The sequence below is a fragment of the Saimiri boliviensis genome, chromosome 7 (genome assembly GCF_048565385.1).
Source record: "Saimiri boliviensis isolate mSaiBol1 chromosome 7, mSaiBol1.pri, whole genome shotgun sequence".
NCBI classification, from domain to species: domain Eukaryota; kingdom Metazoa; phylum Chordata; class Mammalia; order Primates; family Cebidae; genus Saimiri; species Saimiri boliviensis.
The window spans coordinates 68,179,000-68,199,890 of NC_133455.1; the positions used below are offsets into that span (position 1 = coordinate 68,179,000).

Sequence of the window (20,891 nt, forward strand, 5' to 3'; positions counted from 1 at the left end):
CTCCTGCACATTTGCGTTTGGGCACCTCTCCCTGCCCGCGGGTGGCAAGAGGAGGATGCACGTGTTCTTTCCCAAGGCCCAGGCTATAAACAGTCTGCTTTGGCCTTGATGAGATAAAGCAAAGTAACAGCCGTGGTCTGAGGTAAGACTTTATTGTGTACTTGGGGGGGGGGGGGGGTAACCCAGGTAGATGCAAGGTTGCAGCCATGGGAAGCAGCCCTCTTGGGTGTCACTCTGAAAGTGAAGTAGGGTGGTGACCGTTCCTCACCAGTTAATTAGTCCCCTGCCAAGGTTTTACAGACCCACCCTTCTCACCCCCAGTTCCCACTGTTCTCCAGGGAGAGGAGCCTTGGGTGAGTGTCCTTCCTTCCTTCCCTCAGGGAGTGGGACTGTCTGCCTCCTGAAAGCGAGGATTGATGGTGGTCGTGATGGCGCTTTTGTAGAGAGGATTACTGTCCTGGGGAAAGACATTGCAGATTATGAGCAAAAAATCCCAGGATTCCTCGTCCCCTTTCTAGACCTAAGAGGCCAGCCCGCAACTGGAGCTGATGGAAGTCAGCAGAGGGGTTGGTTACATGTGCCAGGGGCTGGGGGAACCCAGTGGGAGGAATCAGGGCTGGGCTTGTGGGGAAACCAAAAAAGGGCCTAACCAGGAAGTCTCACCTGCTTCCAGTTAAGTTGCTGCCGCTCCTTCTCAAAGCGACTGTATTCCCGGCGGTCATAGATTTCCACCAGGAGCCGGTAAGCCAGGACCAGCCCCAGCCCCACTGCTACAATGCCTCCTACACAGCCCAGCACAATGGCCCGGGTGTGGTCTGCTCCTTCTGTGGACGAGAAACCCGAAACCCGACATTTGGGAGCTGGAGCATAGGGACAGATCAACAGCTGCCCACAGTGTGTCCAGCCTCTCCCAACCTTGTCTGTCACTGAAAGCAAAGGGAATGCAGCAAGGTCCAAGGTTGTACCCTCACTGGCCAGGGTCTTAGCTTTGTCCACTTGCCCAGTCGCTTCTGCCTTTGTCCTGGATTCACGGTACTGTTTCAGCCCCCAGCCTGCTTCCCATTATCTTCACTCTGCATCCCCAGAGTTCTTAGACCCTGCCTATCAAACTTCCAGGGTCTGTGGCATCCATGCCCACTTACTTTCTTGGGGTCTCACTCTGAGCACCACCCTGCCTGTGGCCTCATCCTCCACCAAGAAGAAGAGCAGCTGGTTGTCCAGGGTCCTCTCCTTGCACCAGCCATCATCCAAAAAAGGGGCCAAGGCCAGGGTCACATTGGTATGGGCACAAGCTGTACTACAATTGGTGGCCAGGGAGCCAGTCCCGAAGGCTCCACACTCTGCACAGTCCCTGTGTAGTAGATGCCAGTAAGTTACCAGCTGGGCAGTTGTCACCCAATGGCCCTTACCCAGCTACAAGCAGGAAGGAGAGTAGGCAGATTGGAGTGGCTCAACAAGCCCCACTGTGCCCCTGCTCCCAAGATGCAAGACCTGAGGCCCCACCTGTGTCTCTCGCATGGTGTCTTGCAGCCTGGGCATTGGTCGCATAGAGCACCATAGTAGCCATCCGAGCACTGGCAGCGGTTGCACTTGCAGCGTCCATGCCCACTGCAGAGCCCTCCCTCGGGACTGATGCAACTGTCCATGTCCCCACTGCATTCGCATGCTCTGCCTGTGCGGTTGCCATGACAGTGACATACTCCACATTGGCAGCGACCAAAGCCTGGGGTAGAGCCATGCAGAGGGTGACAAGCATACTCCACACATGGCAGTTGACCATCATGTGGCACCAGAAGCCCACGCATCCAATCTTTTTCAAGTAGGCCAAACACACCCTCTAACTCATACACCAGAATCTGACATTTGCCCTCCATGCCAGGAGACTCCCAGAACCTAAGTGCCTTTGGGAAGGCCCCTCAGATCCCGCCCTTCTCCCCAGGGTTCCAGGTACCTCCACAGAGGATGCCTTCATGTCGCTCACAGCTGGCATCGTCACACTCACACAGATGCCCAGAGCTCTGTCCACTGCAGCTGCAGCGTCCACATTGGCACTGACCCTTTCCACTGCACAGGGGCCCTGTGCCATTGGGAGCCCGACACCCAGATTCCAGATCTGAGGAAGACAGCTCAGCCTCAGAGCACTCACAGAGCCGACCTAGGCGGCCGGGGGCGCAGCTGGGAGGGGAAGGCAAAGGAGAGAAGTGGGTCAGAGAGTTTGAACATCCCTGACTTGTCTCTCCCAGGAGCCTCTAAACTCCAGTTCTCAAGAGAGTTGAAGAGAGACAAGCAGCTGAAGGGATGATGAGTACAGTGGAACACGGAGCGGAGGGAGAGAGCGGAGGGAGCCCCGGTCAGGGGGAGGGCCTGGACAGATCTGGGAAGCCTCAAGGGATGTCGAGGAGACTCCTGAGGGAGGGTGGAAAGCAGCAGAGGAATACGGGCTAGGATTGGTCGTTTGTGGGGAGCCAGCTAGGTGAAGGGAAGAGGAGGCCCTCACCTGCACACCCCACATTGTAGGTGTCCCTGGCCATCACTGCAGTGGGGAGCGTGGGGCTGGGTGTCGCTGCAGTTACAGTCACACAGCGTGTGCAACTCCACAGTCAGCTCCTCTGAGAAGCCAAGGGCCCGGAGCCTCAGGAGATGGGGCTCTGGGAGGCAGTGGGTGGCTTGGAGAGTAACCCAGAAATTCACCTGAGAATGGGGTAGGCAGGAATCAGGCCACGGTTACACACACACAGCCCAAACCCACCAGTCATCCAAAACCTCACCCCTTAGTAAACGAAGGGATGGGGTCATAGTAACACCCATCTCCTAGAAAAATGTCTGAGGAGGCTACTTAGACCGCTCCGTGAAGGACGGATGGAGGGCCACCCCGGGCTCCCGTCACACGCCTGCCCCCATCTTTTCCTGCCTGCTTCATTTCCCACTCCCACCTCCCGCTGCACACCTGCCTGTGCTAGCTGGCTCTCACCGTCTGGTTGATTCGAACATGGTTGCACTGTCCTCGATCCTCAGCCTTACCCTCCCTCTTCTCGGGACCCTCACACTGGGATTCGTAAGAAATGTGGACCCCAGGAGGGAGTGAAGAGTGTTCAAGGGTCACGGTGGAAGACAGGCTCTATGGGAGGAGAGTGAGTGGATAACCATATGAATGCAGGAAAGGACCATACCCCCACTTTATGTCCTCTCCAGGTGGTCCCAATTCTGCCAGCGCTCTGCCCTCTGCCACCTGGAGCTCCTTCCATTCTGCCTGGTCAAGAGGCATCTCTGGAGGGAGGATCCATGAGAACCTTGTGTAGAATATACAAGATCCAGAGGCCCCTAGTACAGCATTTCAGTGCGGCTGGCAGCAAGGGCCTCTGAGGGTCACAGGCTGGCCAGGTGCTGTAAACAGGCAGAGATCATGTTTGTGAAGCCCCACATCAGGACACGAGCTGGGTGCATGCCAGGTCTAAAGAGCAGATTCATTACAGTTTATCCTAGGAAATTTGATACTGTCTCAGATTTTCTTGCCATGGGTTTAAGAGATGGTCCTTGACCTCAAGAAGCTTACAATCTAGTTTCAGAGATAAGACCTAAACACTAAGATTTTTTATGGTTCCTTCTACCTGTAAAATTCTATGATTCTTATTCAGATCCTTAGCTCTGAATTGTTTATAAACTTAGTGAAAGCAGGCTCCAGATCTCACATTGTTATGTACAGACTGACTAGGGACAAATTCCAGCCCTTCTGTTGGTTATCTTTGTGACCTTGCACAAGTCACTTAGCCTCCTTGTGTGGGTTCCCTCATCTGTGAAATAGGGATGATAAGAGTTATGAAGCAAGACTCTTGGCGGGGTTAAATAAAGTAGCAAACAGTATGTACACCTAGGATGGTGGGTGCATGAAATAGAAGTTCAGGGCACGGTGGCTCACGCCTGTAATCCCAGCACTTTGGGAGGCTGAGGCGGGCGGATCACGAGGTCAAGAGATCGAGACCATCCTGGCCAACATAGTGAAACCCCATCTCTATTTACAATTTTAAAAAATATATAAATAAATTTAAAAAAAAAAAAAGAAAAAAGAAATACAAGTTCAGTGATTGTAACGTTCCTTTCTTGCCCAGAGCAGAGCGCCAAGCTCTCTGTATGTCAGATGTTTGATTTATGAATATAAGATTGCATGACTGAACAATTAATGACAGCCATGTGCAAACTATGGGTAGGAGCTGTGGAATGTTAGACCAAAAAGTGACCATTTCCTCTGAATTCTGTCACCCCACCCAAGGGCCCCTTTCTACCTTTCCCCAGTGCCCACCCTCACCATCTCCCCCTCCCCTGGCCCCTTACGTTATAAGCATCCATAATGAGCTGTACCACATTGCTGGAGTCCTCACTCAGCTCCCCCACTGCAGACTTAGGAATCAGCTTACTCAGCTCCTGAGTTATGGGGAATTAAGGGAAATGGTAGGTCACAGCTCTAAGAAAATGGGCTCCTGGGGGTCTGGAAGGAGGGCATATAGGGGGCGGAGAATGGATCTTCGGGTAAACTGAGAAAGGCTGAGGTGGGGCTGGGGATCTGACACATAGACAGCTCTCACCTCGTAGACAGGCAGTGCGGTACTGGTGACAGCAAAGATGGGCTGGATGTTTGCTGCAGAGAGGGCCTGGGCTACCTGACCCACAGAGGGGTAGTCCTAGGGCAGGAAGCAGGGACAAGGTGAGTGCCACAGGTCTCCCCCGCAACATGCAAGGTGCCCTCAGCCCAGGGAACCCACAAACCAAGGTTCCACCAGCTGGAGGAGCCCTGGAGGCTTGCCAAGGAATAGAAAGGCGGTAGGGAGCCGGGCGCGGTGGCTCAAGCCTGTAATCCCAGCACTTTGGGAGGCCGAGGCGGGTGGATCACGAGGTCAAGAGATCGAGACCATCCTGGTCAACATGGTGAAACCCCATCTCTACTAAAAATACAAAAAAATTAGCTGGGCATGGTGGCACGTGCCTGTCATCCCAGCTACTCAGGAGGCTGAGGCAGGAGAATTGCTTGAACCCAAGAGGCGGAGGTTGCAGTGAGCCGAGATCGCACCATTGCACTCCAGCCTGGGTAACAAGAGCGAAACTCTGTCTCAAAAAAAAAAAGAAAAGAAAAGAAAGGCGGTAGGGAATGCAGTGACAAAGGTGTCCTGTCTCGGCAGCTGAAAGGAGGAATTGCTGGGGTAGATGGCAGGGTGGTTACCAGTGAGGACTATTGAGGCTGGAAGTAGGAGTCCTGGAAGGAAAGAGGTGTGGCTCAGATGGGGAGAGGCAGGGTGATTGTGGGGACTCACAAACTCTGTGCTGCGACTGTAGAGGCCATTGCTGTCCAAGTGGCAATGCCCATCACTGGGCATGAAAATGCCACCCAACTTCCCATCCCCAGCTGTGTGGAATGTGTCATCTGAAGTGAACACCAGCAGCCGGGACACATTTCTCCAGCCAATCTGCTCCTGGGGTACAGTGCGGGTGGTAGGCTATGCAGCTGGCCATGGCCCTTGAGCCACCCCAGCCAGCTCTGTGAGGCAAGGATGTGGCCAGCCTCGCTCTTGAGTCAGCTTGTCCACCCCCTTGCCTCCAGTACCTTGCTTCTCCCTGCTCTCCCCAGCCCCACAAACAAGGCTGCTGCTAGTGGAGGCTTGCTTGTGAATTAGAAAATCATGCCTCCTCCTCAACATATTTTACTCCAACCCACCAAGTAATTGTTAAAATATGTATACAAACTACAGCAACTGTGGTATGAATGGCACCCCCTAGAATTGTGCACTACACAACCATAGGGGCAGTCCTATTTCCAAACAGAACTCCAGGCTCAGCTCCCCACCCCACCTCCTCACCTGGCAGAGTGCAGCCTGCAGAATGGCATCAAAGCCACCTTCAGGCGAGTCCAGATTGCCGGACACGCTCTGGCGCCCCACCTCCCGCTCAAAGGCTTGCGCGTCCCCCGTCAGGGACAGCACATGGTGAAAGCTGAAGGGTGACTGGCAGCGCTCCAGCCGGGTGGGGCAGGGGTGGCGCAGCTTTGAGGGCACTGTGCTCACAAAGGGCAGCACTGTTTTGTCCACGAAGGAACCAAAACCTGGGAGAAGAGAGGAACGAAAACTGTACCAGAAGTCACAGGGCAGCAGAGGACTCATGAGAGTGCTTGATGGCAAATGGGGTGGGGAAGACGGTCATGGAAGAGGTGATGAGAGAGGGTGCACCTAGGAGTCAGGGACCCGGTAACTGGCAAGCAAAGCGGTCAGACCACCGGCTCAGGAAAGTGGTGGACAGAGGACACTTAAGAGGAGGACACAACTCCCGGGCCAAACGGGAGCTTCCCGAAGGTCAAAGGCGGCTCAGGCATAGGATGTGATAGCAGCATAAGGCAAAGGAGGGAAATCTGCATAGAGGACAATTAGCCCAGAATGTGGAACCAGGGACAGTGACATCTAGGCCTTGTCCAAGGGACCCTCGCATCAGAGCAGGTTCCAGGTTGGTAGGTCCAGGGCAGCTGTCCAGGCCTTGAGAGGGCCTGAACATGGTTTCACCAGATGCTGGGTCTCAGCTAGACCCGTAAAATGAAGACTCCTACTGGACAGTCTCTTGACTCCTCTCCAGCTCTGACCTAGAAGATGGGTGTCTTTGGGGAGAGATGCAGGAACAAACCTGTGGCCTGGCTAGATCTGTCAGCAACTGCGAGGGCAAGCCAGGGCCCTTGTGAGTTGAGGATGTTGGCAGAGGCTAAGGCAGTGGTTGACAGGCAAGCGCTAAGAGGGCGGGAGGCAGCGCTCGGCTCACCAATGCGCACAGAATGGGTGACCTCCTGCAGCCGGACCAGCAGAGCGTGCCCGAGCTGGCGCACGCGTTCCAGGTCGTCTTTCATGGAGTAGCTCAGATCCATAAGGTAGTATAGGTCCACCGGGTATCCCTCGGCACGGAGGAAACGGACCTGGAGCTGCTGGGGCTCCCCTGGGGGGTGGGGGGTGGGCGCGGGTCAGCAAAGCGCATTGGAACCCCAGCCTAGACCTCTGGCCTGGCCCCGCCGGCCCTAACTCACCAGGCCGCAGCGTGACCCGGACCCGCTGCGGCGCCAGCTGGGTGGCACCCTCTCCGCGGGTGCCCTGGCTGAGCGGCTGGTCCTGCAGCACCTCCTGTCGGCCCCGGGGCTCCTCCAGCTCCTCTGGCGGGCAGCCGCGAGCCAGCAGCTCCTCTCGCCCGGCGCAGCGCCGCTCCTCCGCCTCCCCCGACGCTGTGAAGTTCTGCTCAGCAAGAAAAGGCTTGTCGGGACCGCGTCCTGCACAGGCCCTCCGCCCCGCTCCCTGAACCACCCTGCAAGCCCCTGATTCCCTCCCCTCCTCTTCCCTACACAGCTACCCTTGAACTCTGGTCTTTTTTGTTGTTGTTTTGTTTTTGAGACAAAGTCTCACTCTGTCGCCCAGGATGGAATGCAGCGCTGCGATCTCCACTCACTGCAACCTCCACCTCCGGGATTCAAGTGATTCTTGTGCCTCAGCCTCCCAGTAGCTGGGACAACAGGTGTGCGCCACCTCATGCCCAGATACTTTTTGTATTTTTAGTAGAGATGAGGTTTCTCCTTGTTGGCCAGGCTGGTCTCGAACTCTTGACCTAAAGTGATCCGCCGGCCTCAGCCTCCCGAAGTGCTAGGATTACAGGCATGAACCACCACACTCGACCTTTTTTTTTTTCTTTTCTTTTCTTTTCTTTTTTTGCTATGAAGACAGGGTATTGCTTTGTTGCCCAGCCTGATTTTGAAATCCTGGGCTCAAGCAATCCTCCTGCCTCAGCCTCCCAAAGTGCTGGGACTGCAGGCATGAGCCACCACCAGTGGAACTCTGGTCCTTTCTTCTTTGTCAGAGCCACTTCCTATAGCAGTCCCCTACCCCTCCCCTTATCTCAACTTCTCCTTGCCCCAGCCACCTACCCTTCTGCTCCCCAATAGAGCCACAGACTTCCTGTTGAGATCTTAGAGACTTCACTACCACAAAAAAAGGGGGGCCTTGCCTCCTAGGCCAACCTCCCCAGCAAGCTCACACCAAAATGGGAAGGGGGTCAGGCTAAGACCCACAGCTCCTTGGAAGGGGAAGGAGGTGCCCCCACCTCAATATGTCTGGGACTGGTTGGGAAGCCACAGGGGAAGGAAATGGTTAGAGTGGCTTCTCAGCTGGCCCTGGGTGTCAGCTCCTAGTCTGGGGATTGGAGAAGCCAGACACAGACCGGATTATTTCAAGCGCTCCAACTCCCCAGCTCCAGCCTGGCACCTCTGCCTCTCTGCCTCGTGCAGACTCAGCATCTACACTTCTTGTCCTCTCAGATTCACTGTATGCCTTTCTCCTGGGTCCTCTAAACATCTGTAGCCCTGTCTCCTCGTGAGTTTGCCCTCATCTCTTATCTGGGCTCCCACACTGATCTAACCCTCCACCTTCCTCTCAGAGAGGTAGACCTGCCCCCATCCCAGCTCAGGCACCCCTCCGGCTCTGCTGCTCCATGAGCTCTGTCTCTTTAAAGCATAAACAAACAACAGCCGTGTTTGAGGAGCCAGGGAGATGCCTGCTCCCTAGCATCCTTCTTGGCCATTTAGGTAGCTGAAGACTTTCCAGTCCCCCTCAAGCCCGTAGGCTTCCACCCCTCTCCTTTCTACCTGCCCAGTCCTAGGTTGCTACACACCCAGGAACAGAATGCCCCCACCCCAGACACAGACTTAGAAATCTAACCACACACTTTCTGCTATGGACTGAACTCTGCACCCCTACCCCACCTCACCCCCACCCCCACCCCCATCCTGTATTGAAGCCCTAACCCTCCATGTGATGGTGTTTGAAGCTGGAGCCTTTGCAAGACACCTAGGCTTAGATGAGGTCCTAAGGGTGGAACCCTCTTGATGGAATTAGTGCCCTTACAAGAAGAGAGGCACCTTCTTGTTCCCACTCCCACCCACCTACCCCCTCCCCACTATGTGAGGACATACCGAGAAGGTAGCCAGTCTGCAAGCCAAGAGGAGAGCCCTAACTGGGGAATCAAATCAGCCAGCAATTAGATCTTGGACTTCCCAGCCTTCAACATTAAGAGAAATAAATTCTTGTTGTTTAAACCACCCAGCCTATGGTATTTTGTTATGGCAGCTTACACTGGCTAATACCTTTCTCACATATTTACATGCACAACAGCTTCCTTTCCCTATACACAGGCATGAATTCCCACAAGCACATACTTTCTCCCAATTCATGGTCACAGATTCTCTCCGTATATACAAAAGTACATGGATACAGATATAACCTTACGTACACAGGAAACTTGCACACACACGTGTATATTCACACACAGGAGTCCTATGTGAACTCAGTCACATATGAGACTGTAACGTGTACCTAGAAAATCATACATGTGCCCACACAATCACACACATATATCCAAGCCGCCCATACACATACACATGGTTCAAGGGCCACAGGACCATCTTTACCAGTTGTTTGCACCATGCACAGCTGGGGTGTGAGAGGATGCACTTCTGGCAGGAGGGGGCTGGCTGGCAGGACCCCAGCAAGGACAGGTGCGGGTTCCGCCATTCTGTAGCTTCCCCTGTAGATGGAATCTTGGCGTCCAACTCACTCTCACCTCTGCTCAGGACCAGCAGCAACACAACGACCACTGGCAAAGCCACCATGGCCTGTAATAGGAAATAAAGGAGGACATGCGGGCCGTCAGGGAGGACCCGCAAACTCTCAGTCCTCTGAACTTAGCTTGTGGTTATCACTCTCAAAACTCTACCCCAAATCTGTATCTTCCCTCATAGTTTCACTTCCCCCGTGGATTCAGCAGCTTCTTCAAAATGATGGGAAGGGGCAGGTACCAGGCAAAGACAGGGGCCTCCTGACGTGATGGCTCACACCTGTAATCCCAGCACATTAGGAGGCTGAGGCAGGTGGAACACCTGATCTCAAGAGTTCGACTTCGCCAATATGGCGAAACCCTGTCTCAAGAATACAAAAATTAGGGCCAGGTGTGGTGGCTCACACCTGTAATCACAGCACTTTGGGAGGCCGAGGGGGTGGATCACCTGAGGTCAGAAGTTCCAGACCAGCCTGGCCAACATAGTGAAAGCTCATCTCTACTAAAAATACAAAAAATAGCTTGGTGTGGTGGCAGATACCTATAATCCCAGCTACTTGAGAGGCTGAAGTGGGAGAATCGCTTGAACCCGGGAGGTGGAGGTTGCAGTGAGCCAAAATCATGCCATTGCACTCCAGCCGGGAAAACGAAAGCAAAACTCCATCTAAAAATATATATATATATATATATATACAAAAATTAGATGGGCATGGTGGCATGCACCTGTAATCCTAGCTACTCGGGAGGCTGAGGCAAGAGAATCGCTTGAACCTGGGAGGTGGAGGTTGGAGTGAGCCGAGATTGCACCACCCCACTCTAGCCTTGGTGACAGAGCAAGACTCCATCTCAAAAAAAAAAAAAAAAAAAAAAAGAAAAGAAAAGAAAAAAGGTAGGGGCTTCAGAGACACTGTTCTTCCTGTGTGCAGACTTCATGTGGCCAGGGTGGGCAAAATGGCCTACTAAAGGGTCTGGGGACTGGGTCTGGAGGCACTAAAGTCTGCACCCAGGTCTATTTACCAAGATTCCAAGCCGTAATGATGGTAGAACCAAAGAGGAAATGGACCAGATTCTGGTCCTGCTGCAGTCACTCACTGGCTGTATGGCAAGTCAGACCTTCTCTCTGGGCTTTAGTTTCCACATCTGTAAGGTGGGGGAGTTGGATAAATAATCTGACATACTTTGCGGTTTTCACAATCTTGGATTCTAAATGAGAGAAGCGGGTCAGTGAGTGGGAATTAGGAAAAAGAAGGCTGGAACAGATGAGGGTGAGTGTGTGACAGAGTCAAGGGAGAATAGTTCTGCTTGGTTGACATGGTAGCAACAGGAATGAAGATGAGACCACAAGAACTCTCTGCAGATTAAGAGGAGAAGGAAGGCCAGTGTGGGCAAAAAAAATTGTCTCTTTTCTGTACTTTTCAAGAAGATAATCTAGATTGAAGAAAGAATCTGGAGGCAGAGTAATTTCTCAAGTGGCCTTTAGGAAAGCCAACCAAATTCCTGACTTTAAAAAACATATTAATTTTTTTTTTTTTTTTTTTTTTTTTTTTTTTTTTTTTTTGAGACGGAGTCTCACTCTTGTTACCCAGGCTGGAGTGCAATGGCACGATCTCGGCTCACCGCAACCTCCGCCTCCTGGGTTCAGGCAATTCTCCTGCCTCAGCCTCCTGAGTGGCTGGGATTACAGGCACGGGCCACCATGCCCAGCTAATTTTTTGTATTTTTAGTAGAGACAGGATTTCACCATGTTGACCAGGATGGTCTCGATCTCTTGACCTCATGATCCTCCCGCCTTGGCCTCCCAAAGTGCTGGGATTACAGGCGTGAGCCACCGCGCCCGGCCATATTAATTTTTTTTAATGAACAGGTAATTTTTTACCATGCTTCAAAAGTCAAAAAGTTAAATCCCATTGGCCCTTTTTATTGCAGAAATGGAAAAGCTGTTTCTAAAATTTATATGGAATCGCATGGAACCCCAAATAGCCAAAATAATCTTGTAAAAAACTTACTGCAGAGCTACAGTAATCAAGACAATGTTGGCCGGGTGCAGTGGCTCATGCCTGTAATCCCAGCACTTTGAGAGGCTGAGGCGGGTGGATCACAAAGTCAAGAGATCGAGACCATCCTGACCAACATGGTGAAACCCCGTCTCTATAAAAAATACAAAAAAATTAGCCAGACGTGGTGGCACATGCCTATAATCCCAGCTACTTGGGAGGCTGAGACAGGAGAATCGCTTGAACCCAGGAGGCGAAGGTTGCAGTGAGCCAAGAATGAGCCATTGCACTCCAGCCTGGGCAACAAGAGTGAAACTGTCTCAAAAAAAAAAAAAAAAAAAAAAAGACAGTGTTGGCTGGTCACAGTGGCTCATGCCTGTAATTCCAGTGCTGGTGGGAAGACAGCTTGAACCCAGTTGTTTGAGGCTGCAGTGAGCTATGATCATGTCACTGTACTCTGCCATGGGCAACAGAGTAAAACGCCGTCTCTTAAAAAGAAAAAAAAAGACTGGGCTTGTGGCTCACACCTGTAATCCCAGCACTTTGGGAGGCCAAGGCAGGTGGATCACTTGAGGTCAGGAGTTTGAGACCAGCCTAGGTAACATGGTAAAACCCTATCTTTACTAAAAATACAAAACGTAGCTGGGCATGGTGGCGAATGCCTGTAGTCCCAGCTACTCGGGAAGCTGAGGCACGAGAATCGCTTGAACCCAGGAGGCAGAGGCTACAGTGAGCCAAGATCAGGCCACTGCAGTCCAGCCTGGAGGACATAGCAAGACCCTGTCTCCAAAAAAAAAAAAAAAAAGGAAAACAAAACCACAATGAGATACCACCTCATATCTACTAGAATGACTATGATCAAAAACTGAAAAATAGGCCGGGCGCAGTGGCTCAAGCCTGTAATCCCAGCACTTCAGGAGGCCGAGGCAGGTGGATCACGAGGTCAAGAAGATCAAAACCATCCTGGTCAACATGGTGAAACCCCGTCTCTGCTAAAATTACAAAAAATTAGCTGGGCATGGTGGCGCGTGCCTGTAATTCCAGATACATAGGAGGCTGAGGCTGGAGAATTGCTTGAACCCAGGAGGCGGAGGTTGCGGTGAGCCGAGATCGCGCCATTGCACTCCAGCCTGGGTAACAAGAGCGAAACTCCGTCTCAAAAAAAAAAAAAAAGAAAGAAAAAGAAAAATAACAAGTGTTGTTGGAAACATGGAGACATTGAGATCCTTACACATTACCATGTAAGGAATATAAAATAGTACAATCCCTGAGGAAAACAGTTTTTCTCATTTTTATAGTTTGGTTCCTCAACTGAGCATGGGATTACCCTATAACCTGGCAATTCTACTCTTAGGTATACACACAAAAGAATTGAAAACAAGTGTTCAAGCAAAACTGGTACAGAAATGTTTACAGCAGCACTATTCACCATAGCTAAAAGGTGGAAAGAACCCAAATGTCCATCAACTGATGAATGGATAAGGAAAGGTGGTCTATCCACACAGCAGAAAGTTATTTGGCCATAAAAAGCAATGAGGTACTGATACATACATGCCACAACATGGATGAACCTTGATAAATGCTCAGTGAACAAAACCATTCATGAAAGATCACATATTGTATGATTCCACATATCCAAACTAGAAAAAATCCGCAGAGATTAATGGTTACCCAAGGTTGGGGGAAGGGGAAATGGAGAGTGGCTGCTTAATGAGTAGTTTCATTTTGGGTTGATAAATGAGTTCTGGAATTAGTGAATTTACCTAATGCCACGGAATTGTACACTTAAAAGTGGTAAAAATGTATAAAATATAGACATTTTGTGTATCTACCATTTTAAAAATCAAACTCAAAAAGTTAAGATGATGAGAAATCTCCTATCCCATACGCCATACCCAGTTTTCACACCTACCCTAAATAAATATTATTTATTACTATCTTTGTTTGTTTGTTTCTTTTATTTTGTTTTGCTTTGTTGAGGCAGAGTCTTACTCTGCTGCCCCAGCTGGAGTGCCCTGTCACAGTCTCAGCTCACTACAACCTCCGCCTCCTGGGTTCAAGTGAGTCTTGAGCCTCAGCCCCCCAAGTAGCTGAGATTACGGGTGTGTGCCACCACACCCAGCTAATTTTTGTGTGGTTTTTTTTTTTTTTTTTTTTTTGAGATGGAGTTTCGCTCTTGTTACCCAGGCTGGAGTGCAATGGCTCGATCTCGGCTCACCGCAACCTCCACCTCCTGGGTTCAGACAATTCTCCTGCCTCAGCCTCCTGAGTAGCTGGGATTACAGGCACGCGCCACCATGCCCAGCTAATGTTATATATATATATATATATATATATATATATATATATATATATATATATTTTTTTTTTTTTTTTTTTTTTTTTTTTTTTTCTGAGACGGAGTTTCGCTCTTGTTACCCAGGCTGGAGTGCAATGGCGTGATCTCAGCTCACCGCAACCTCCACCTCCCGGGTTCAAGCAATTCTCCTGCCTCAGCCTCCTGAGCAGCTGGAATTACAGACACACACCACCATGCCCAGCTAATGTTTTGTATTTTTAGTAGAGACGGGGTTTCACCATGTTGACCTGGATGGTCTCGATCTCTCGACCTTGTGATCCACCCGCCTCGGCCTCCCAAAGTGCTGGGATTACAGGCTTGAGCCACCACGCCTGGCCAAATTTTTGTGTTTTTAGTAGAGACAGAGTTTTGCCGTGTTGGCCAGGCTGGTCTCGAATTCCTGGCCTCAAGTAATCCGCCCACCTCAGCCTCCAGAACTGCTGGAATTACAGGTGAGAGTCACTGCGCCCAGCCTATCTTTGTTTCTTACAAACTTTCTAGAGATTGTTTTGTGCATATACAAATTAACATGCATATGCTTTTTAAATGGTAGACTCAAATGCCATGATTCTTTAAATGGTAGAAAACACAATTTTTCATTTTTTTTCCTTTAACTACTTTTCCTGGAAATCTTTCTACCTAAGAAAGTTAAAAATGTCTCTGGTTTTTTGTGTTTTTTTTTTTTTTTTTTTTTTTTTTTTTGAGATGGAATGTCACTCTTGTTGCCCAAACTGGAGTGCAATGGCTCAATCTTGGCTCACCACAACCTCCACCTCCTGGGTTCAAATGATTCTCCTGCCTCAGCCTCCCAAGTAGCTAGGATTACAGGCATGCGCCACCACACCCCAATAATTTTGTATTTTTAGTGGAGATGGGGTTTCTCCATGTTGGTCAGGCTGGTCTCGAACTCCCAACCTCAGGTGATCCAGCTGCCTCAGCCTCCCAAAGTGCTGTGATTACAGGCGTGAGCCACTGTGCCTGGCCTTAAATTGTTTCTAGTTCACTATAACAAACGATGCTGAAAAGAAAAGTTGTATATTTATTTATTTATTCATTTGAAAGATAGGGTCTTTCTCTGTCACCCAGGCTATAGTGTACCGGTGCAATCATGGCTCACTGCTGCCTTGACCTCCCAGGCTTAATTGATAGTAGTAGCTGGTATTACAGGTGCTACCATGCCTGGCTAATTATTTTTGTATTATTTTGCAGAAATGGGGTTTCCCCATGTTGCCCAGGCTGGTCTAGAACTCCTGAGCTCAAGCCACCCACCCACCTTGGCCTCCCAAAGTACCACGATTACAGGCATGAGCCACCATGCCCAGCCAAATGTCATGTATTTATTATTTCACACGTGTGCAACTGAATCTGTAGGATAAATCCCTGAAAGAAGATGTGTAAGATAAATAGATATCACTTGTAGCATTGCTGTGTATTTCATCTATATTCTCATGCTAAGAAAAAAAAAAAAGGGCCGGTCGCGGTGGCTCAAGCCTGTAATCCCAGCACTTTGGGAGGCCGAGGCGGGTGGATCACGAGGTCAAGAGATTGAGACCATCCTGGTCAACATGGTGAAACCCCGTCTCTACTAAAAAAATACAAAAAATTAGCTGGGCATGGTGGCACGTGCCTGTAATTCCAGCTACTCAGGAGGCTGAGGCAGAAGAATCGCCTGAACCCAGGAGGCGGAGGTTGCGGTGAGCCGAGATCGCGCCATCGCACTCCAGCCTGGGTAACAAGAAACTCCGTCTCAAAAAATAAAAATAAAAAAAATAAAAAATAAATAAAAAATAAAAATAAAAATAAAATATATATATATATGGATATTGCCAACATAAGCTCCTCAGGGCTTGTACTGGTCCACATTCCCATCAGCAGTGTATGAGAAAGGCCAACTAACTCCTTGTCATAAACCATTTGCACCTTCTTCAGCCTGAGCCCAGAGTCAGGTCCAGATACTCTGCACAGAGTGTGGGGAAGGGGTGGGGTGCTGAGTCGTTGAACATCCTGGTCCTGCTCCCCACCACCTGTGACCTCAGGCGCCATATATAACGGAGCCTCCACCCCTTGGGGAAAGGCTGGCCCCAGCTCAGCCTCAGTGTAACCTCAACCCTGCTTGCTTTGCGTGTCTGTGGTCACGGAGGCTGGAGATGCTGCAACCCAAAGCCGGGTTTTGACTCATCTCTCGTAAGCGGAGCCCTTGCTGCCACACGGGTTTTACAGAGACTTCAAGCCCACTCATCTCCCCTTAAAGGGGGTCCTGGGACTCCCTGGATGGCCCTTTCCTACCTTTCTTCCCAATTATCCTCTCCTCTTCCCTCCTTGGAGGTACATGTTCTGCCACCTATTTCTCTGTCTGCTGCTGTGTCTCTCTCTGGCTCCTTTCAATTCAAAACTCCCATTGCATCTCTCTGCTCCACTTCTTCATAGGCTGTTTTACTTCCTTTTCCCCTCTGTTCCTAACTATGGAATGGCAGAATCTTCTACTCCATCCCCCTCTTTTTACAAATGGAAACCTAAATTCCATGAGGCCAGGGTCACCCAGAGAACTAGGGACAGGGCAGGGCAGAGCAGGGCAAGGCAGGGCAAGGCAGGGCAGGGCAGGGCAGGGACTGAGGCAGGCCAGGCCTCTGCTGTGCTTGCTCCTTTCCTCCCTCCAATAGTTGTGCTCTCTCTCCACTAGCCCTGATGGGCTCTAATCCCATTTCTCTTTCCTTAGGCATATTCTCCAGTCTTCCCTTCCCTTCCTGGGACCAAGTGATTATTGCCATTTTTTCTGGACTCCATTCTGACTCCAATACACACCCTGTGGCCCCCCTCAGCAGCTGAGAAACAGAGCCTCTTCTCAGCCCATCCATACCTTCCAAGTTAATCAGAACACTGGGCTGCCCACTAGGAGACACAAGGAGGGAACAGAACTGAGCTGCTGGGCCACAGTGCCCCAGGAGAGTGGAGTCTGTGGCCGACATGCTGATTGGGAAGAAGTCTGAGCTGAAGACAGAGCATTAGGCACCAGGGATGGCAGCTGGGAATAATGTTGGGAGAACCCTACTTCAGTATAATCCTTGGCACATGGCAGGCACTCAAATGTCAGCACTCATATACATCCCCACCTCCTTTCCCTCGTGCCAGCCCCACTCTTGGTAAACTGGTGCAAGAGAGATTGGGCTTTGGGAGAGGTGGGGGTAGGGGACTGTGAAACCGGAGGAGGGAGCCAGCTCAGAGGATCTTAGGAATGTAGAAAGGAGTTCAGAACCTTTCTCAAGTCTGGACAGGGCCCTCCATATCCAGATCAAAGCCCTCTTCCCAAGAGGTTGGGACCAGGTAGGCCTGGGCGGAAGGGCTGGTGCCCTGGTACTCACAGGTGCGTGCAGAGCAGCCCTTCCTCTGGTGACAGCAGCAGCCTTTGTGTACTGATCTGGGAGACTGCAGAGGAGGAAGTGACACTCCCCGGGGTGGGGAAGATTTGGGGTTGGTGGGGGTAACTGATCTAGAAGGTGGAGCAGATAGGGGTGGGGCTGAGCCAAGGGAGTGGACGATACAGAGACCTGGAAGAAAGAGTTCATTTATTGAGCCCCTGTCATGTGCTGAATGTGACACGTCATAATTAACCCTCACAACCACCTCATAAGATAGGAGTTAATATTCCCCTAGTCCCCAGTTTTACAGATGCAAAGATTGAGGCTTGGAAGCAGGAAATACAGAATTCAGCCCAAGGTCCCATAGCTAGTAAGTAGCTAGTCTAGGATTTAAAAAAAAAAAAAAAAAAAAAAAAAAAAAAGGAGGCCGGGCGCGGTGGCTCACACCTGTAATCCCAGCACTTTGGGAGGCCAAGGCGGGTGGATCACGAGTTTGAGAGATCGAGACCATCCTGATCAACATGGTGAAACCCCGTCTCTACTAAAAATACAAAAAATTAGCTGGGCATGGTGGCATGTGCCTGTAATCCCAGCTCCTTAGGAGGCTGAGGCAGGAGAATTGCCTGAACCTGGGAGGCGGAGGTTGCGGTGAGCCGAGATCGCGCCATTGCACTCCAGCCTGGGTAACAAGAGCGAAACTCCGTCTCAAAAAAAAAAAAAAAAAAAAAAGGCCGGGCGCGGTGGTTCACACCTATAATCCCAGCACTTTGGGAGGCTGAGGTGGGTGGATCACGAGGTCAAGAGATCGAGACCATCCTGGTCAACGTGGTGAAACCCCGTCTCTACTGAAAATACAAAAATTAACTGGGCATGGTGGCACACACCTGTAGTCCCAGCCACTCAGGAGGCTGAGGCAGAATTGCTTGAACCCAGGAGGCGGAGGTTGCAGTGAGCCGAGATCATGTATTTTTTATTTATTTTTTTTGAGACAGAGTTTTGCTCTTGTTACCCAGGCTGGAGTGCAATGGCACGATCTCGGCTCACCGCAACCTCCGCCTCCTGGATTCAGGCAATTCTCCTGCCTCAGCCTCCTGAGTAGCTGGGATTACAGGCACGCGCCACCATGCCCAGCTGATTTTTTTGTATTTTTAGTAGAGACGGGGTGTCACCATGTTGACCAGGATGGTCTCAATCTCTTGACCTCGTGATCCACCCGCCTCGGCCTCCCAAAGTGCTGGGATTACAGGCTTGAGCCACCGTGCCCGGCCTGTATTTTTTATTTTATTTTAATTTAATTTAATTTAAGAAATAGGGTCTTGCTCTGTCGCCCAGGCTGGAGTGCCATGGTTCAATCTCAGCATACTGCAAACTCTGCCTCCCGGATTCAAGGGATTCTCCTGCCTTAGCCTCCCGAGTAGCTGGGACTACAGGTGTGCACCACCATGCCCAGCAACATTTTATATTTTTAGTAGAGACAGGGCTTCACCATGTTGGCCAGGCTGCTCTCAAACTCCTGACCTCAAGTGATCTGCCCACTTCGGCCTCCCAAAGTGCTGGGATTACAGGTGTGAGCCACCATGCCCAGCCTATTTTTTTTAATTTTTGAGACAGGGTCTTGCTATGTTGCCCAGGATGGTCTGTAACTCCTGGACTCAAGCAGTCCTCCCACTTTGGCCTCCTGAGTAGCTGGGATTGCAGGCACACCTGGCTGGTCTGGGATTTTTTTTTTTTTTTTTTTTTTTGGTCTGGGATTTAAATCCAGGTCTGCCTGCCTCCAAAATTCATGATCTCTTCATTTTCTCATATAGGAAGGAACATGATAGGAAGGAATAGAGGCAGTAAGTACTGTAGAGAGGTGGGAAATTAGAGACTTACTCATTTTGAAAGCCCAGAATCCATTGTATTAGTGTGCTTGACTGCATAGGCTCTGGAGCCAAGTTGCTAGAGTTCAAATCCTGGCTCTACTACCCGCTAGTAAGTAGTAAGGACCTTAGTTGAATTACTTAACCCTTGCTGTGGCTGTTTTCTCATCTGTCAAGCAGGACTCAGGACTGTCGTGAAATTTTAAATAGATAAATCATATCAATTGCCTACAAGAATACCTGGCACATACGAAGGGTTTGATAAGAGTATTAGTAGGAATGAGAAGTAACAGAGGTGAGAAGTGAAGAGGCTTTGAGAAATTCAAGGTCCAGACAGCTAGAAACTTGGAAGAGAGAGACATAGGGCCTGGCTCTATGGAAGAGAGAGGCATAGAGCATGTGACTGGGGGGCCAGAAGCCAAGACAGTAGTGAGGCCTGGGAAAGGGGGTGGAGGAGGTGAACTGGGAGAAGCAGAGAGTGCAGAACAGCTCAAGCCAAGGCAAGGACGAAGCCTGTAGGGCAGGCGTCCCCAAACTTTTTACACAGGGGGCCAGTTCACTGTCCCTCAGACCGTTGGAGGGCCGCCACATACTGTGCTCCTCTCACTGACCACCAATGAAAGAGGTGCCCCTTCCTGAAGTGCAGTGGGGGGGCCGGATAAATGGCCTCAGGGGGCCGCACGTGGCCCGCGGGCCGTAGTTTGGGGACACCTGCTGTAGGGAGAGCAGGAAAATTATTAATGGGATTTGCTCCTGGCCCACACAGATCACTAAGAGCTTTGAGAAGGAGCTAGACATGAAGTCTGAGTTCACAGGTTCATCTCCCCTACCAGAAACAGCACTCCTTGTGGGCAGGGACTGGCTCTACCAGGCTCCCTGCTAGAGCCACAGCACCTAGCCAAATACCCACCTTATAGTAGGTGCTCAACAAATCTCAAACGGATTGCAGAAGTGTAGCTGCTGGGAGGAGGCAATTGGGGAGGAGGGGCTCCTTCTCTGGATGGGCTTGGCTGACCTCAGGCTATAGGATAGCCACAACCTATACCCTTCCCCCCATAACCAGGAATCACCATGACAATGACCCTCCTTCCCCACAGGCCCTGTGGTTTCCTCCAGAGCTTCTTTCACTTTCTTCTTCTGCTTTTCCCACCACCCCCTGCCCTTGCCACTCCTCTCCCCTACTCCCACATCCTCAACTTTTTTGTCATATCGACAGGTCACCAGTGAAGAGGTCCAAGAAAAAGGTAGGCAAGGCACCGTCAGAGGGAAGGTAGGGCACGGAGGCAGGGCTTGAGGGGAGTAACAGAGAAGGAAGAGTACAGGGTGCAGCAGCAGAGGCTGAAAGCACTGCAAAGGCGTGTCGCAGAGGGAAGCTGTGTGGGAGCAAGGACGGCTATTCGGAGAGAAGGAACAGTACGGGAAGGGGGCGGTGACGGGAGGTCGTGGAGTGAATCGTGGGAACAGAGAGGGTAGGGGGAGTGAGCCATAAGATGATAGTAGGGTGGGCAGGGACAGAAGGTGGGAGGGCTCCCTGGGTGAGGGGCTGGTGTAAAACAGACACACTAGGCCGGGCGCGGTGGCTCAAGCCTGTAATCCCAGCACTTTGGGAGGCCGAGGCGGGCGGATCACAAGGTCAAGAGATCGAGACCATCCTGGTCAACATGGTGAAACCCCGTCTCTACTAAAAATACAAAAAATTAGCTGGGCGTGGTGGCGCGTGCCT

General features: G+C 50.9%; 1 protein-coding gene across 3 annotated transcripts; it reads right to left on the minus strand.

Moving 5' to 3' along the window:
• Positions 1–123: 123 nt before the first annotated feature.
• ITGB7 (integrin subunit beta 7) lies at positions 124–17,715 on the minus strand. Of its 3 annotated transcripts, XM_039472144.2 has the most exons (16): positions 17,310–17,394; positions 10,636–10,758; positions 9,473–9,676; positions 7,049–7,250; positions 6,790–6,960; positions 5,847–6,088; positions 5,304–5,462; positions 4,581–4,676; positions 4,330–4,419; positions 2,972–3,118; positions 2,498–2,691; positions 1,952–2,175; positions 1,504–1,723; positions 1,143–1,351; positions 664–824; positions 124–457 (listed from the first exon to the last, which is right to left on the minus strand). In XM_039472144.2, the coding sequence occupies exons 3-16, from the start codon at positions 9,671–9,673 to the stop codon at positions 377–379; spliced, it is 2,397 nt and encodes a 798-aa protein (XP_039328078.1). In that variant the 5' UTR covers positions 9,674–9,676; positions 10,636–10,758; positions 17,310–17,394; the 3' UTR covers positions 124–376. The 3 variants fall into 3 exon arrangements, with proteins under 3 accessions (XP_039328078.1, XP_003939272.2, XP_039328079.1); XM_003939223.4 differs by lacking the exon at positions 10,636–10,758 and having other exon boundaries at positions 17,310–17,715; XM_039472145.2 differs by lacking the exon at positions 17,310–17,394 and having other exon boundaries at positions 10,636–11,401.
• Between the last annotated feature and the right edge of the window lie 3,176 nt (positions 17,716–20,891).